Source organism: Chrysemys picta, chromosome 9 (genome assembly GCF_011386835.1).
Source record: "Chrysemys picta bellii isolate R12L10 chromosome 9, ASM1138683v2, whole genome shotgun sequence".
Lineage (NCBI taxonomy): Eukaryota > Metazoa > Chordata > Testudines > Emydidae > Chrysemys > Chrysemys picta.
This window is the reverse complement of record NC_088799.1, coordinates 32226902-32246168: the sequence shown is the minus strand read 5'-3', so window position 1 is coordinate 32246168 and position 19267 is coordinate 32226902. Positions and strand designations below refer to the sequence as shown.

The following is a 19267-nucleotide window of genomic DNA, read 5'->3' as shown; positions in this document are numbered from 1 at the left end:
ATTTATTTAAAGCTTACAGTTTCTTTAATAACCAGCTTATCCTGTAGCATCATATTTTGATTCTAATAGATTAAATATGTACTGTCTTTACACTGATTTAATTTTGATTAAAGGTCTTGGAAAGTAAGGTCTTGAGGTCTTACCTGCAAAGTAAATATAACTCTTAAAACATCACTAAAATTGAGTGGCTGAAACTACAGAAGCCAGGGAATGTCATTGCACTTTTGGCTAAACAGCATCCTGACTAGTTTTGATACTAAAGTTAAGATGGGGGGTAGGGAGGAGGGAGTATGGTGAAAGGCAAGCTTCCATACCACAACATAGGATGCAGCATCAAAGGGTATTGTCCACTCATTACATGAGAATTCTCTGGGGGGGTTGGGGAGGGGAGGGAGAGGTTAGAATACTGTATGATTAGTGTTCAGATGTTTTATCAACTACTTGTTCAGCTGCAAACATTATGCTGAAATGTCATTAAGGGTGTATTTTAAAGCCTCAAATGCAAACAAATTAAGAGCTGTGGATGAAAGTCTAGATTGGCACATCAACTTCAAATTGTACTATTGTGCACAAAAAGAGTACAGGCAAACCACCACTACTGTATTTAAGACTGGAAGTTCAGCCTTGGCTTTTATCTGTTGCTGAGTAATTCATGACTTTTCTTTGTATACGTATATTTAAAGAACAAAAGAACCTATAATACAAGCTTATAAAACTTCCTACAGAGGACCTAATACTATACAATAGACTTCAGTCCAGAGTAAGCCCTATGTAGCTGGCAATTCCCTAGCCCACAGCAAGCCAAGATAACCAGGAGAAAGTTTGCCTCCTGCAGAAGCCCCAAAACAATATCTAACAAAACTCTGTAGTACCAAGTTGTGGCGTTGCCTGGCTGGGTTAGTGCTCATGCAGATAAATTTTCTGCAGAAATTCAGGCAGATCCTCAGAAGGTATAAATTGTCATAGCTCCATTGAAGTTAATGGAATGATGACAATTTACACCATCTGGTGGATAGGGCACCCGTAGGGGCAGATCCTCAATCTCAGGTTGGGAAATCTAAATTCCTACAGCTCTAGAACTCTTGGTAACCTCTTGGCACTGCCACAGGGAAGGGGGTGACACATGGGTCTGGCTGGCTTAAACAAATGAACTGTGCGTTGTGGTGCATCAGAGATTAGAACCTTTAACAAAACAACAAGTGGAACAAGTGGAAGTTTTGAAAGAGAAAGACCAAAGACCTTTGTTTTAAATCAGTCTCCTAAATAAGTTGAATTTCTATCATTTTAATTTTAGTGACTTTGGGGGAGATTTTCAAAAGCATAAATGACAGGCATCTAATTGCCAATAGGGCCTTTAAAAATCTGCCCATTTATTTTTATCTTGAACGGATAACCATTGTGCGGAAAACAGAAATGTAGCTGACTTTTTCCAGCAGATGGAAATATAGTCTATAGGGACTACAGAGTGTTTGATTCTAAACATATATATGTAGTTTAGAGCATAAATTTAACTTATACACACCCAGAGAAGCCCAAAAAGTGAATGGGAGAGGATTCAGTGCTAGCAGAACTTCGTTCGAAAAGACGAAATGCCAAAACTTTTGAAAAAATCTCCAAGGGCATGATGGGGAGAGGCCACAATAGGGACTCAGAGCAGTGCCGCGGGAAAGTCAAGGAGCTCAGACAAGCCTATCAGAAAACAAAGGAGGCAAACGGTCGCTCCGGGTCAGAGCTGCAGACATGCCGCTTCTACGCTGAGCTGCATGCAATTCTAGGGGGGGCCGCCACCACTATCCCACGTCTAACCGTGGATTCCGAGGCGGAGGTAATCTCATCAGCCACACCTGAGGATTCTGCGGATGGGGAAGAGGATGAGGAGGAGGAGGACGAGCTTGCAGAGAGCACACAGCACTCCGTTCTCCCCAACAGCCAGGATCTTTTTCTCAGCCTCACTGAAGTACCCTCCCAACCCTCCCAAGCCAGTATCCAAGACCATGACCCCATGGAAGGGACCTCAGGTGAGTTTACCTTTTAAAATATAAAACATGGTTTAAAAGCAAGCGTTTTTTAATGATTAATTTGCCCTGAGTACTTGGGACGCATTCGCGGCCAGTACAGCTACTGGAAAAGTCTGTTAACGTGTCTGGGGATGGAGCAGAAATCCTCCAGGGACATCTCCATGAAGCTCTCCTGTAGGTACTCCAAAAGCCTTGCTACAAGGTTTCTGGGCAGTGCAGCCTTATTCCGTCCTCCATGGTAGGACACTTGACCGCGCCATGCTAGTAGCAAGTAATCTGATATCATTGCATGACAAAGCCTGGCAGCGTATGGTCCCAGTGTTTGCTGGCATTCAAGCAACATCCGTTCTTTATCTCGCTGTGTAATCCTCAGGAGAGTGATATCGCTCACGATAACCTGATTGAAATACAGGAATTTAATTAAGGGGACAGAGGTGGCCGTTCCTACTGGGCTGTTTGCCTGTGGCTGAAAAGAAATCCTTCCCTGCAGTTAGCCAAGCGCGGGGGTGGGGGAAAGGGGAATTGGCGCTGAGCTTTTCACATTTGGTTAGCAGGGATCTCCCCTGATACCAGCCACATAAAGCGATCATCCCAGAGAATTGGATGGGGGGGGGGGGTTAGTTTGTTTTCTGCTGCTAAAGGTTAACAGGAAAACCACAGCACCCAACGGGCTTTGCTTGGTATGTGGGAAAGGAGGGCACAGAAGCCGAAAGACAATGGCTTACCATGGCCGCATGCAAGCTGAATTCTGTTGCCCGGACCTGCGTCTGTGATCTCTAACACCAAAGCCACAGGCACTCAATATTAAGATGCAAAATGCGACCTTGTATTGAAATCACATGTACTATGTAATGTGAATAGTGTTTGTTCACCGTGAAAGAGAATAAGCATTGTTCTGTAAAATGTATCTTTTTAAAAACTTCTTTCCTTTTTTCCATCCCTCCAGCAGCTGCAAATTTTTCAAGCCTCCCTCCTCCATCCCGAAGGCTATCTCAGATAAGGCGGCGGAGAAAGAGGACACGAGACGAGATATTCTCGGAAATAATGGAATGCACCTGCAATGAAAAAGCTCATTTGAATGAGTGGAAGGACACGATATCTAAGTACAGGAAAGATGCCAGTGAACGTGAGGTCATGAGGGACACTCGAGATGAGAGGTGGCAGGCTGCAACTCTGGGGCTGATGCGTGATCAAACGGACATGTTCCGGCATCTGGTGGAGCTTCAGGAACGGCAGCAGGATCACAGAGTGCCGCTGCAGCCGCTGTATAACCTCCCTCCCCCCTCACCATGTTCCATAGCCTCACCCAGACGTGTAAGAACGTGGGGGAGGAGGCTTCGTGCACCCTCCCAGTCCACCCCAGTGGACAGCCCAACCAAAAGGCTGTCATTATATTGAATTTTTACAGTGGCCTTTTACTTCCCTCCTATTCTCCTCCCAAACACCATCCGGGCTACCTTGTCGGTTCTCTCCCTATGTTTATAACACTGCTCTACAGCCAAAATGCTTCTGAAATAAATGTAGTCAAACATTACTAATTCAGGGTCACTGAGAACGAAAATGATGCTTAAAATTGTTGATTGGCTCTGGTTTTTAAGATATGCTATTAGGTCAGTATATACGACCCTTGACTTGGGAATGGCGGAGGATAAGTGAGTTATAAAGGGAAGGGATCTCAATTTAAACCAGAAATGACTAAAATACATCTTTGACTGGATCTATGACTAAATCTATGACTGGGTTTGGACAGTACTTGCTTTTTAGGCAAAACAATGAATGATGCAATCTGAAGCTGGTATTGCATCATACATGATATGAATTGCATCATGTTATTTCTAGAAGTCATGGATGATGCAATCATAACAAAGTTTACATCACACTGCTGAGCAAATTGCCCTATATCAGCTCTAGAAATCATACAGTGTCGTGCTTTCTTATTTGTCAGGGTTTGATTTTGCAAAGGGACACATTTCTGTTTAGCCAAAGTGAGCAGAGATGCCTTGTACTTGTGTGAACAGTGCAGATAACTTCTGCTATGTTTGTGGTGAAGTGACTTTTGCATCACAAAAGCGCAGTATAACCACTATGGTTAAGAAAGCCTATCACCTTTATTTTGGCTGCAAAATTGGAGATCAGGACAAGAGGTGGGTCCCACACATATGCTGCAACACTTGTGCAACAAATCTTCACCAGTGGTTGAACAGGAAAAGGAAATCTATGCCTTTTGCAGTGCCAATGATTTGGAGAGAGCCAACAGATCATACCAGCAATTGTTACTTCTGCATGGTGCCTCCAGTTGGGAAAGGTGTGTCAAAGAAGAAAAAGTGGACTGTGCATTATCCAAACATTCCATCAGCTATACGCCCAGTACCCCACGGAGAAGGACGGCCGGTTCCTGATGCACCAGAATCATTCTCACTTGAGTCAGACGAGGAAGAGGAAGAGGATGAAACTTCTGGTCCTGAACCATCAATGTCACAGGACCCACATTTTCTCCCATCCTCCTCCTCTGAACCACACCTCATAAAACAAGGTGAACTGAATGACCTTGTCAGAGATTTGGAACTACCCAAGAGTAAGGCAGAGCTGTTGGACTCCAGACTACAGCAGAGGAATCTCCTGGCAGGTGATGTTAGGGTTTCCATGTTCCGTGACCGTCAAAAGGATCTTGTCCCATTCTTCTTCATGGAAGGTGATCTTGTAGCCTGCAACAACATCGATGGTGTGATGGCAGCCCTCAACATCGTTCACGATCCAGATGAGTGGAGACTGTTCATTGATTCATCGAAGACGAGTCTTAAAGCTGTTTTACTGCATAATGGCAATGTTTTGCCATCAATTCCAGTTGGTCATGCAGTCCATATGAAGGAAACCTATGACAACATGAAACAACTTTTGAGGTGCATAAACTATGACCAACATCAATGGCAGCTTTGTGGCGATTTGAAGGTTGTTGCTCTCTCGCTTGGTCTGCAGACTGGATACACAAAGTACTGCTGTTTTCTCTGCGAGAGGGATAGTCGTGCAAGAGATTCCCACTACATCAAGAAAGATTGGCCACTCCGACAGTCATTGGAGCCTGGGAGGAAAAGTGTTCAGTATCCACCACTTGTTGAATCAAGGAAGATTTTGTTACCACCCTTACACATCTAGCTGGGTCTGATGAAGAACTTTGTCAAGGCCATTGACAAAACACAAGCAGCTTTCAAGTACCTCCGTGGAAAATTTCCAAGGTTAAGTGAAGCTAAGATAAAGGAAGGTGTCTTTGTTGGTCCTCAGATTCGTGAACTTCTTCAAGATGATGCATTTGACCATGCACTGCGTGGCAAGGAAAAGATGGCATGGAAAGCCTTCCAGTTAGTGGCAATAAATTTTCTCAGAAACAACAAGGCAGACAACTACAGGTTGTTGGTGGAAAACCTCCTCAAGGCATACAAAAGCCTTGGTTGCAACATGTCACTACAGATACATTTTTTGCACTCTCATCTAGATTTTTTTCCACCGAACTGCGGAGCAGTGAGCGACGAGCACGGCGAGCGATTTCACCAGGACATTGCAACAATGGAGAAACGCTATCAGGGCAAACGGAGCCCATCAATGCTTGCAGACTATTGCTGGACAGTGACAAGAGATGCTCCATTTAATGAATACAAGAGACAAGCCAAGAAGCGCCGAGTAGACACTGAATAGTTTAGTCCTATGTACATAATAGTTTTTTGCCTTTTGTTTCATAATACATTTTATTTATATAACCCTTTTGCTGATTTTTAAAGTGTTACATAAACAGGACAGGTGAAATATTATCATGTAAAGCAACCATAAACACATGAAAAGACCTAGGTTTACAATTTATTATTAAAACTCTACTAGCTACACAATATACATAGACATAAAATGTAAAAACTTAGAAACAGTAGCCAATCAGTTGTTTTAATTGTCATATTTGAATTCAGCACATCAAAATACATAATAAATAGCACATTTTATCTCTGAAGCAGATGACTTCTCAAAATTGTAGACCAGTGTAATCAATTAATAAAGAATACATGATTTTTAAATGTAGCGACTTTATTTCCTTTAAAAGCAAGCTGTGATTTAAGGGGGGAGGGTGGTTTGCTTACAGGGAATGAGTCAATCAAGGGGGTGGGTTTTCAACAAACAGAACTTTCACACCGTAGCTTGGCCAGTCATGAAACTGGTTTTCAAAGCTTCTCTGATGCACAGCACTTCCTGGTGTGATCTTCTAATCGCCCTGGTGTCTGGCTGCGCATAATCAGCAGCCAGGCAATTTGCCTCAGCCTCCCACCTCACCATAAAGGTCTCCCCCTTACTCTCACAGAGATTGTGGAGCACACAGCAAGCAGCAATAACAATGGGGATATTGGTTTGGCTGAGGTCTGACTGAGTCAGTAACGAGCGCCAGCTACCTTTTAAACGTCCAAATGCATATTCTACCACCATTCTGCACTTGTTTGTGCTTGTTTCCTGGGCCCAGAATCGGTATTCCACGGCTATAACCTGCCCCATTAACAGCATGATCTCCAAAGCACCAGGTCCCGCGGTTTGATAGAATTCCATGTCCATGTCCTCATCACTCTCGCCACCGCGCTGCCGTAGCCTACTCCTCGCCGCCTGGTTTTGCAGGTTCTAGTTCAGCATAAACTGCACGATAACGCGCGAGGTATTTACAATGTTCATGACTGCTGTCTTGAGCTGAGCAGGCTCCATGCTTGCCGTGGTATGTCATCTGCACTGTTCACCCAGGAAAAAGGCGCGAAACGGTTGTCTGCCGTTGCTTCCCTGGAGAGAGGGGGAGGATGTACCCAGAACCACCCGCGACAATGTTTTTGGCTCCATCAGGCATTGGGATCTCAACCCAGAATTCCAATGAGCGGAGGAGACTGCGGGAACTATGGGATAGCTACCCACAGTGCAACGCTCCGGAAATCGACGCTAGCCCTGGTACATGGACGCACACCGCCGAATTAATGTGCTTAGTGTGGCTGCATACATTCGACTTTATACAATCTGTTTCCAAAATTCGAATTCTGTAAATTCGGATTAATCACGTAGTGTAGACATACCTTAAGGCTACATCTACACTACAGGGGGGAGTCGATTTAAGATACGCAAATTCAGCTATGTTAATAGCGTAGCTGAATTCGACGTATCGCAGCCGACTTACCCCGCTGTGAGGACGGCGGCAAAATCGACCTCTGCGGCTTCCTGTCGACGGCGCTTACTCCCACCTCCACTGGTGGAGTAAGAGCGTTGATTCAGGGATCGATAAATCGATCCCCGAGAGGTCGATTTCTACCCGCCGATTCAGGCGGGTAGTGTAGACCTAGCCTAAGTCACACTGCCTCTCAGGAAAAAATTTACCAAGTCTTTGTGCTTGGCTATGCTGTTTGTGACCATTAAAGCACACTCCTCTACAGATCCCGGATTACTGATTCCCCGTCCTTCTCTGCTATCTAGCAATAGCTGTGTAAGAGATTGGGTAAGAGTTACTTCCCCCTCTAGTGCTGGTTCACCAAGAATAACAGTCTGCTATTGGTACCACTCACTCCTTTAGCACAAGTGAGAAAAGTTTGTGCAGGTCATGAGTAGGATTGGTAGGCGTCCAGTTTTCGACCAGAATGCCCGGTAGAAAAGGGACCCTAGCTGTTCCAGTTGGCACCGCTGACCAGGCCATTAAAAGTCCGGTGGGCAGTGGAGCGCGAGCCCAGGGATAAGGCAGGCTCCCTGCCTGCCCTAGCTCTGCATGGCTCCTGGAAGCAAACGCAGGTCCTTGCGGCCCCTAGGCGCATGGGTGGTCAGGGAGGCTCTGCGCACTGCCCCCACCCTGAGTGCCAGGTCCACCGCTCCCATTGGCCGGGAATTGCAACCAATGGGAGCTGTGGGGGCAGCACCTGCAGGCACAAGGGCAGCGCATGGAGCCTCCCTGGCTACCCATGCGCCTAGGGGCCACAGAGAGCTTGCGGACACTTCCTGGGAGCTGCACCCCCCACACACCCCAACCCCCTGCCCTGGTCCTGAGCCCCCTCCTGTACCCCAAACCCCTACCCCAGCCTGGAGTCCCTCCCGCACTCAAACTCCCTCCCGGAGCCCACCCCCCCAACACCCTGCCCCAGCCCTGAGCCCCCTCCTGCACCCCAAGCCCCTCATCCCTGGCCCCACCCCAGAGCTTGCACCCCCAGCTGGAGTCCGCACCCCCTCCCGCACTCCAAACCCCTTGGCCCAGGTCCAGAGCCCCCTTCTGCACCCCAAACCCCTCATTTCTGGCCCCACTTGGAAGCCACACCCCCAGCCCAGAGCCCATACCCCTCCCTGCACCCCAACACCCTGCCCCAGCCCAGAGCCCTATCCCGCACCCTAAACCCCTCATCCCCAGCCCTAACCCAGAGCCTGCACCCCCAGCCAGAGCCCACACTCCAACCCCCTGCCCCAGCCCGGTGAAAGTGAGTGAGGGTGGGGGACAGCGAGCAATGGAGGGGGGGGGGGTGGAGCGAGCGGGGGCGGGGCCTCAGGAAAGGGGTGGGGCAGGGATGTTTGGTTTTGTGCGATTAGAAAGTTGGCAACCCTAGTCATGAGCTGTTAATGACCCATGAACAGGGTCAATATGATTCCACATGACTGAATCTTTCTTCTTTTATTTATAGAAGTTTGCAAAGTGAAGCTCTCAAATGTTAGGTAATGCTGGCCTCCTAGGCTATATGCATTATGATAGTATACAATCACATAATTAAAGACTATTTGTTCTATGTGATTCTCTGCCTCATTCAAGTGCACAGGATGGACAATGAATGAGGCAGAAGAATCCAAAAGGAGAGAATGTTCTCTCTAAGGCACTGGACCAGAATCAGGAGAGCTGGATTTTGTTCCTGGCTCTGTCACAGTCTAAGCAATAATGAGACTCTTCCTACATTTATGCAAAAGAGCAGAAAAAAAGTTGCACAGGCAACCTTAATACGGGCATTGTCCCTTAACTTTTCAACCTTAGCTTTCTTTTAACTTGTTTTTTTTTTTGTATGTAATATATATATAATTTTAAAAGAGTTTGGGAAACTAGTAAAAACTAGGCATTTCTTACGAGAAATCTTGGGTCATCTTAAGGAATTAGTCAATATTTTATTATTTTAATAAAATAATTTTACCAGGTTAAACCTGCTGTTAAACCATTTGGAAAACAAATCTATAGCATGGTGCCTAACTGAAATACAAACTGTGGAGCAGAAGATGCATTTTAAGAATACCCAGCAGCTCAGTTCTACATCTGGTCCAGCAGCAGAACTCACAGCATCTGACTCTTTTGAAAACAGTATCTCATTCTTTGTTCTCCACTATAATAACTCCATCTTAAAAGCTTGAAAATTAATGTATATTCAAACCTGCCAATGTTTCTTACACCATTTTCCAAACATCACTTTCTTCCCTGTCTTTCTAATGGAGCAAAAGCCAACATGACTCAGTTTTGTTTACTTTGGACTAGACTGAGCCTTTGGGTTTGGTCATTGGTCCTGAGTCTGGGGCAGCAAAAAAACTGCAACTCCTCAGAACAAGCTCTGGGCAGGGCTTGTAGCTCAGTCACTATTTCTCCCCTGTTTCTCCCTTACCATGTCATGTCTACCTCATTCATGGGGCAGCTCACGCCTATTGCTCCTGGGAAACTCTGCTAGCTGATGTATTTGGTGGGACAGGGCACACAGCCATGGCTCCTCCCACTTCCTATCTTCTTGCTTGCAGAGGGAAGCACTGGGTGAGCAATTGTTGCTTTTCACTCCTGTGCACCCAGAACTGAAATCCAGGCAGCTTACTCCCCCCGCAGGATCATGCAATCTCATCCTGTCCTGTTTGTACACCAGAAATTACCACACAAGCACCAACAGTCCAACTTCCACTCCTATTGTTCCAGCACAGAGAAGAGGCCTGAGAGGAAGCAATGCAGCAGTGCATATTTGGAAGGATAATTTCACACCATATAAACTAGATGCTTTCAAGAGCTAAAGTCTAGAGAAACTGACTTCAGCGCCTCTGCTCATGAGGGCAAGTTTCCAATTCCACTGATCAGTGGATTTTTCAAACCCTGCTTATTTTAGAAAACTTGTTCTGCAATCCAGCTACAGAACCTATAAAAACATCACCTTGTATGACTGTGACAGTCTTGAGTATTATTTTTACACCTTGAGCATGCTGGATTTTATAAGAACTGCATGGTTTGCCAAAAAGACACAGGACACCAGTACAACTTCTCAGACTATTCAACATAATTATGTGGGGTGATGGCCAAGAAAGGATTATACAATATTAAAAGCCAATGTATGTGATACAGTGAGTGACACTATGCAAGTTACTACAAGAGAGGAAACAAGAGTAAAGATGATTTCTTAGCAGCAGGAGTAGCAACCAAAGGCTTCTGAGTAGTCTCCCAAAGCTGCAATACAAGCGCTAGCACGTGCTGCACACTTCTTATAGCTCTCAGAATAGAGCAGTTGTTTCTGTTAACCAGCATCTTTAAATAACAGAAACTTAATTGGGCTTGTGTCTCTTCTAGCTTTAGCAAAGTAACTCTGGAAGACTTCAGCAGATACAATAATAATAAAATACTTATCTCTTATGTCAAGTATCAGAGGGGTAGCCGTGTTAGTCTGGATCTGTAAAAAGCAACAGAGAGTCCTGTGGCACCTTTAAGACTAACAGATGTATTGGAGCATAAGCTTTCATGGGTGAATGCCCACTTTGTCGGATGCATATCTCTTATGTAGCACTCTTCATCAGTAGCTCTCAAAGAACTTTACAAAAGAAGGTTAGTATCATTATCCCCAATTTACAGATGTGAAAACTGAGGCACAGAGGTGAAGTAACTTGCCCAAGGTCACCCAGCATACCAGTGCCATAGCCAGGAATAAAACTCAGGTCTCCTGAGTTACAATCCACTGCTCTATCTGCTAGGTCACATTGTCTCACTTTATATTATATTACCTATTTAATGTTTTATAAAGGAATTTTACTTCCAAATTGCTTGCCCTACCTCAATTAACTTTGGATTTCTCGTAAAGAAGATGGCATTCTCTGGTTGAGAAAACAACACTTCCATGCCTCTGATAACCCACACGGAAAGCAAAACAATAGCTGTTCCAGTTTTGCAGACTTGAGCCAGATTCTCCTGCAAGGTCCACATTGTTACCATGGACCGGCAAAAGGTGCTCTAGTATCAGATACTAGTTGAGGAGGCCTTTACATGGTAACTAAGGAGATGTCTTTGCTACACCTTGGGCTCTTAGTTGGATATTACCTCCACCTCCCTCCCAGCCACACATACAACTTTCTTACCAGAGTTTGGTGGTATTTAAACCTGGGCTAGCTGGCCTGACTGGACTTGAGTGCCACTTTCACTTGGGCTGGTAGCCCGCCCACTTTCCAGTGAGGATGCAGGCTAAATCATTGGAGTGTGGATAGTCCTCCAATGCCTTCCTACAATTCCCTGCTGCAAGCCCAATTCACTGTGAAAGAATCAGTGTCTCAGCTTATTGCAGCACAAAGACCCATTGGATGTGTCCCCAGAAGTTCTAGCAACACACATGTGGGGGGAAAAGAACAGGAGTACTTGTGGCACCTTAGGCTAGATCTACACTACAGGGGGCGGGGGATCAACCTAAGATACGCAACTTCAGCTACGTGAATAGCGTAGCTGAAGTTGCGTATTTTAGGTCGACTTACCTGGCTGTGAGGAGGGCGGCAAGTTGACCGCTGCCGCTCCCCCGTTGACTCCGCCAGCCCTCTGTGGAGAAAGAAGTGGTTCAGGACTATTTAGAAAAGCTGGACGAGAACAAGTCCATGGGACTGGATGCACTGCATCTGAGGGTGCTAAAGGAGGTGGTTGATGTGATTGCAGAACCATTGGCCATTATCTTTGAAAACTCATGGCAAGCGGGGGAGGTCCCGGATGACTGGATAAAGGCTAATGTAGTGCCAATCTTTAAAAAAGGGAAGGAGGAGGATCTGGGGAACTACAGGCCAGTCAACCTCACCTCAGTCCCTGGAAAAGTCATGGAGCAGGTCCTCAAGGAGTCAATTTTGAAGCACTTCGAGGAGAGGAAAATGATCAGGAACAGTCAGCATGGATTCACCAAGGGTAAGTCATGCCTGACTAACCTAATTGCTTTCTATGATGAGATACCTGGCTCTGTGGATGAGGGGAAAGCAGTGGATGTGTTATTCCTTGACATTAGCAAAGTTTTTGATACGGTCTCCCACAGTATTCTTGCCAGCAAGTTAAAGAAGTATGGGCTGGATGCATGGACTATAAGGTGGATAGAAAACTGGCTAGATCACTGGGCTCAACGGGTACTGATCAATGGCTCCATGTCTAGTTGGCAGCCGATATCAAGTGGAGTGGGGCTCCTGGGGCCGGTTTTGTTCAAAATCTTCATTAATGATCTGGAGGATGGCTGGACTGCACCTTCAGCAAGTCCGCAGATGACACTAAACTGGGAGGAGTGGTAGATACGCTGGAGGGTGGGGATAGGATACAGAGGAACCTAGATAAATGATAGGATTGGGCCAAAAGAAATCTGATGAGGTTCAGCAAGGACAAGTGCAAAGTCCTGCACTTAGGACGGAAGAATCCCATGCACTGCTACAGACTAGGGACCGAGTGGCTAGGCACCAGTTCTGCAGAAAAGGACCTAGGGGTTACAATGGACGAGAAGCTGGATATGAATCAAAAGTATGCTCTTGTTGCCAAGAAGGCTAACGGCATTTTGGGCTGTATAAGTAGGAGCATTGACAGCAGATTGAGGGACGTGATCGTTCCCCCTCTATTTGGCATTGGTGAGGCCTCATCTGGAGTACTGTGTCCAGTTTTGGGCCCCACATTACAAGAAGGATGTGAAAAAACTGGAAAGAGTCTAGCGGAGGGCAACAAAAATTATTAGGGGGCTGGAGCACATGACTTATGAGGAAAGGCTGAGGTAACTGGGGTTATTTAGTCTGCAGAAGAGAAGAATGAGTGGGGATTTGATAGTTGCTTTCAACAACCTGAAAGGGGGTTCCAAAGAGGATGGATCTAGACTGTTCTCAGTGGTAGCAGATGACAGAACAAGGAGTAATGGTCTCAAGTTACAGTGGGGGAGGTTTAGGTTGGATATTAGGAAAAACTTTTTCACTAGGAGGGTGGTGAAGCACTGGAATGGGTTACCTAGGGAGGTGGTGGAATCTCCTTCCTTAGAGGTTTTTAAGGCCTGGCTTGACAAAGCCCTGGCTGGGATGATTTAATTGGGGATTGGTCCTGCTTTGAGCAGGGTGTTAGACTAGATGACCTCCTGAGGTCCCTTCCAACCCTGATATTCTATGATTCAATGTGGCTGCTCACATCCAGGCTAAACTAATCAGGATGCTCAGAAGCAGTTGCCGATCGCTCAAATGAACTCTGCAAAGAAAACTTACCATAGGGGCACTCCTTAAATAAAATCAGTTCTGGGTTTTTTTCTGACTTAGTTATAAGGAATAGAACTGCCCACAGGACTCTTCAGTGTGTACTTCCTAGCAATCATTTGTAATCTAAGTCTTTTATAAGAAGAACAGGAGTACTTGTGGCACCTTAGAGACTAACAAATTTATTAGAGCATAAGCTTTCGTGGACTACAGCCCACTTCTCTAAGGTGCCACAAGTACTCCTGTTCTTTTTACGGATACAGACTAACACGGCTGCTACTCTGAAACCTTTTATAAGAACTTTACTTTTGTCATTTTTCAATAATATCTTCTTCAATATGATGTTTCAAATTTATGAAGCACTGATTTCAAAATTATTTCATGGTACCAACTGCTATTGAAAATCAGCTTTGTTGTTGCTACTCTTGTCTCACAGTCTTCTATTACTTCAAATTGCCAGCCAATCAGATTTCAGGATAGCTAACGAGTAATCACTAGTAAATGTTAAAAAAGCAATTGAGTCTCTTCAGACAGCGAGAAACAAGTTTATAAATAAAAATGGAGCCTACTTCAGATTGCTCTTTTCTAGAAGAAGTTGGGCACTGATTAAAGTCAGCACAAAAAGCTGTTCTCCACCCTAATCCAAATGCAGCATAATAAAAAGATTAAATCTACATCATTTGTTTGCTCTGACAGTAATTTAAAAACAACTGTCACAAGATCATGGTCTCCTTCTTGCATCAGTGTCTCTAGAGCAGCAAGGCTGTATTATTCTTTGATGTCCTATTTTACTACCACTATCATTCTCTTTTTTATATTCTTTAGTGGCAACTTCAAGAGACTTTTCAGAGCACTCATTTCCCTCCTTGACCGGAGCTCATATACTAGTCCTGACCCCAGAGAAACTCTCCACTGATGTTAATGAGAGTTGTGCATGTAGCCAGAGGGCAGTGTGTGGCTTTAAGTATCTCTTTGGTAGCATAATTTGTCATCATCATACCTGGGGAAAAGTAAAAGGAGCCTCTTTATGAAGTCCTTGGTTTATAACATGTCCAGCACTGAAGGGATATTCAGTTCTGGCCATTCAGTTTTATAGTGTTTGCTCACTTATTAGTATCATTCATGGATATAATGTGGCTGCTCTGCAAACTCATTTCAGTGTCAAGTATCCTATAACGTACATATCTCTTACTAAGTTTTATAATTTGGGGTATATATTTAAATTTAGCCTCTATTATGGTGTCTTTAAAAAGTTTCCATGCAGCTTGCTGGGATTTCACTTTTGGCACTGTACCTAATGTAACCCTAAAAAATGTTCCAGACAGCTGAAATATGTAAGCCCAACAACTCATTATCAGAGGCATCTGTCACCTAATATAAAATGTTGGCATTATAAAATAGGTAGCTCTTCATTCTTTTCAGAAGTGTTTTTGTGATATTAGAAAGTCTTACTGTGATTTTCCAAGTACATTTGCTGTTTGGAGGGTAAACTCCAGGGAATCCTTCACTCCCAATAAACCCTGACTCTCCAGACAGAATTCCTCCACATGTAAAAGCAGGCCTGGGAATAAAAAAAATACTGCTTAGTTTAGAAATATATTCCATCAACACTTTCTATAATACTGAAGATGGAAAGACTATTAACCTGTGTAATGGGGGTGTCAGCTAAAATGTTGATACAAAAATGTACAGCAACTTTAAATAAATGATTGAATAACATTAGCAGATATTTAAATTGTAGTATGGTACAACTTTTAATGCACAAACTGAGGTGTGGCTAGAATGGACAGCTCAGCCCTTAAAAATTTTAGATATAGTGCTGCATGCTGTTATACTTGCACAGTTTGTTCAAGCTTCGCCCTGTTCATAGTAAACAAAATAGGAGGGGGAAATACCATAACAAATTTATATTTCTATAAAAAGCACACTTTTCCAGCAGATAAGTCATTAGAGAATGTAAAGTTAGGTTCCCCCCCTACCCCATTATTCTCACTCTATTAAAATGACAATTTATCACAGAATTCTAAAGCAAGCCATCTCATAGATTTTTTTCTATACTGAGAATACCAGGACCCATAATTCTCCATCAATGCAACTCCTGTTTGCATGACAGCATCCATTTGGAGCTGCACTGGTGGGAATTATAGAACCTAATTTTGCCTAATGGTATTGATGGGTAATTAGGCCCTGGTTCAGCAAAGCATGCTTAACGTAAGCTCATCCTTCATGCTCAAGTACTTTGCCATGGTTGTAAAACTCTTTGAGATCACTGAAAAGGTGATATGTAGCAATGCAAAATCAGTATTAAAAGACAAGAATGTGGCAAACAGCCAAGGTGGTGGGCGTTGTTTTTCTTCCCATGAATCCAGTGCTGGCAAATTTATTCATCCAAGAAATTATATAACAGGATGTTTGTTTTTAATTTCAATATCCCCCAAAATAAAAATAAAAAAACAATCCCTTTGAAAGTATAACCAGAATCTTTCCCCCCCCTTCAAATTAAATACAAGAAACTGAGGTGGTTGGCTTTTTTTGTACATGCCAAGAAATGCTAGCATGTGTTACAAGAAAAGGGTAGTGTTTCTGTGCTCCTTGTTTCTCTTTCATTAGAGGAAAGTAGAACAGAGGAGACCCACTCTTCACACTTTGTAATTTGCACAAATAATGCTGATCTCAATGCCCTACTCCTCAGCAAGCATTTAACAGCAAGCTGCTGGGGTGATGTCTCATCAAGATTTTATTATATATACTGCACAATATTTACTGGTATAGGTCAAGTGTTAGTTAACTTGAGCACTGTAATTAGATTCTACTCAAGGCTTTGATCCTGCAGTCAGAACTGCCTGCACAGATCCTGGTGCCAGGAGGGATATAAATGAAAAAAAAAAAAAAAAAAGAAATCTTGTGATACAGTATCCCTGCTTTTTCCTGTTCTTGTCCAGTCACTTGTTAATTTGCAACGTTCAATTGTGGCAATGGGCCTTTCAGTCATTCTGTGAATTCCAGACGTTTTACTCTCACTTGTTAATAGCAGAATGGGTTGATTTAGATGGGAATTCGTTAAGGTTAGTGCCCTGGATTCTTGCCCTTTTGACTCTTCCCTCTGGCACAGGCTCATCCCCTCCCGATGTAACACATGCCAAAGAGCCTCAGATCGCATCTTTTCCCCAGCCAGGAGTGGGGGCCAGGGGCTCCGGGTCTTTCCTTCTCTGACTGACACCTCCGTCCTCCTGCCTCAGAGTCGCCCTGGTCATAGCCAGCGAGCCCAGCCGCCCGCACCCACCGTTGGCGCCGTTCTGTGGAGAACAAGATGTGCCTTCCCCTTCTAGGCAAAGAAGGGGCTGCAGCTCAGCCACCCCTACCGCGGCACCAGGCGAGCCGCCTGCCGCCCCTTGCCCCAGCGCGGCCGCCGCAGCCGGACGGGGAGCAGCAGAGAGGCTGGCTGGGGAGGCGCCAACAGGGGCAAAAGCGCGGGGCGGTGCCTCGGCGCCCCCTCGTGCTCTTGCCTAGGTGCCTCGAGCGCCTGCAAGGCTCGGACCCGGAGGTGCGAGAGCGGGAGCTGCAGGCGCCACGACGAGGCGGCTGTAAGGGCAGGCAGGAGTCTGGGGGGTCGGGAGGCAGCGGCAGGGGGCAGAGCTCAGCGTGGCCCAAGTGGCAAAGCAGCGGCTGGAGGGGGCGCCCCCACGAGCCCCGCGGCGCTGGCCCGACGAGCCGTTACCTCTGTTGCGGCGGCTGCTGGCGGGAGAGCTGAGCGGCGGCCAGCAGGAGCCCCAGGCCCCAGGAGCACGCGGCTGGCCTCATCGCGGGCGCCCCGGCTCGCCTGTGCGGAGCGGCGGCTCTTGTGTGGGGGGCTTTTAAAGGCAGGTTGCAGGCTCGGCAGCCTCTCCGCGCGGTCCCCCTGGAGGAGTTTCCCTGGCATCGCGCCGCTCCGCGTGAATATCCCGGTTGTTCTTCCAGGCGAGGGGAGGAGGGAAGAGGCTTCCCCAGCCCAAAGCTCGCACCCCCCGCCCTTCGCCCCGTGCTTGGAAAACTTCCCTCGGAGCCCGGGGGCAGGAGTCTGCTGCCCAGAGACTCGGGCAGGGCCATGCCGCTCAGAGCCCCTGCAGCCCGGGCTGCGTCTGCCCCCTGGCGCGGGTCTTGGGCTGGCAGCGGCGGTCGGCGGCGGGCTGGGGGAGGGAGGTTACTGTGAGTGTCCAGAGCGAAGATCACCACAGATCCCTGCCTGGGCCAAGTGTGAAGCCCCGTCCGGGCAACACAAAGCACAGAGCCACTGCTCAAGCGGCTGTAAACATCCAGCTCGGGTGGGGAGTGTTTGTTTAACCGCTAGTCCAGTTCCTTGGGCTTTTTTATTAGTAGCAGCGAAACTGTAACTTTGTGATTCCAACTTTTCCTCAGGAGCGGTCCTGACAGTTCCTTCGTTTCAGGGACAGCGGTTCTTTTTTCACAAGAAACTTTTACATGTCTGATCGCAGCTGGGGGATGGGGAAAATCTTCCCCATCCTTCAAAAACTCAGTTACTGTATTGGCAAAGGGGAAATGATTTCCCATAGTGAAGGAGGAATGTGTATTTAAGTTCAGCTCTCAAATTTCAGGTAATTTGTAACTGTCATGTTCAGTTATGTGGGGCCTGGGGAACTGATCAACCTTACCGTCCTCAACAGAAAATGAGTCTGTGTCCTGCATAGTCCTGAGAATAATCCTACATACTATTTGCTGTACACACAGATGGACTGCACTAGTACCTGGACATGCACAAGAAGCCTGAATTAATTTACATTATCAGGAATGTTTTAAAAACCTACTAATTATCTCAGAGAAATGAATAATTACACCATGTTTGTAACGCAGGGTTTTGCATTTCATAATGTGGCACACCACACCAGTTTTGTTTATACGGAACACAAATAAACTCAGTATCATCATCTGTACAATTAAATACAGCTTTGTCAATATTTGTAAAATACTAGTACTGCTTTCAAAAAAAGTATTCTTTAAAATTCTAAAGTAAATTAAAAACGTCATTTTGTTTACCTGTGGTAAATATTGACTCATTGGAATAAGGTAGCATTTAAGATCTGACTGTAACAAGGGTACTCTTTAAGGCTCTGTGGGGACTACTAATCTAGTAAAGTTAAGCACATGTGTAAGTGTTTGTAGAGTTGGAGCCTAAGTTAATTAACTGAGAAAAGTAGTGAAAAAATGAAATCTTAGTATTATTGTAGCTATTTTTTTAAGTTTACCAAGAACCAAATAGTAGTTAAAAACATACATTTTATTTGGAACAATTATTGCAACCAACATTATAATCTTGAATGTCCTTCGTTTAAGATCAATATCCTTAAAATAAATGGATTAAAAAAAATAAACTAGGACAGACTGGACACTAAATAAACACATGGACAAGAGTGAAATTAAATTGCCTGGACAAGAACCTAGAATTTTACTTTCTTATGTGATTACTGGTGATAATTTAAGCCTAAAATGTATCCAGTCTTTTATTCATCTACACATAAAGATAATATTTTAGGCTCACATGAATGACATTATACAGCACAGACATAGTGTGTCTTGGTACACCCAACTGCAGACTGGACTGAAAGAAATCGGACAGAACTGCACTAGTTCAGAAAACTATTCATAGCAAAGCAATAATGTAAACCTATTTTATGGTTTATTAACTTCTTTTGTTATCTGTTAAGCACTTGACATGCTTACCTAGGCACAGAATGCAAATAAGGGAAGTAAGTCCCCACCTCAAAGAACTTACAGTCTAAAAAACAGACAGAGATAAGACCAGATGCACAGGAGATCCC

General features: G+C 45.1%; 1 protein-coding gene across 1 annotated transcript in view; it reads right to left on the bottom strand.

Annotated features, from left to right (window-relative positions):
• The window catches only part of PCOLCE2 (procollagen C-endopeptidase enhancer 2), a 51557-nt gene extending 33963 nt beyond the window's left edge, over window positions 1-17594 (bottom strand). The window contains exons 1-2 of the mRNA XM_065557952.1: window positions 17173-17594; window positions 14907-15015 (exon numbers count right to left, since the gene is read on the bottom strand). Of these exons, the coding sequence (XP_065414024.1) occupies window positions 14907-15015; window positions 17173-17540 (477 nt within the window). The 5' untranslated portion in view covers window positions 17541-17594. The remainder of the gene's footprint in view (window positions 1-14906; window positions 15016-17172) is intronic.
• Window positions 17595-19267: the final 1673 nt, after the last annotated feature.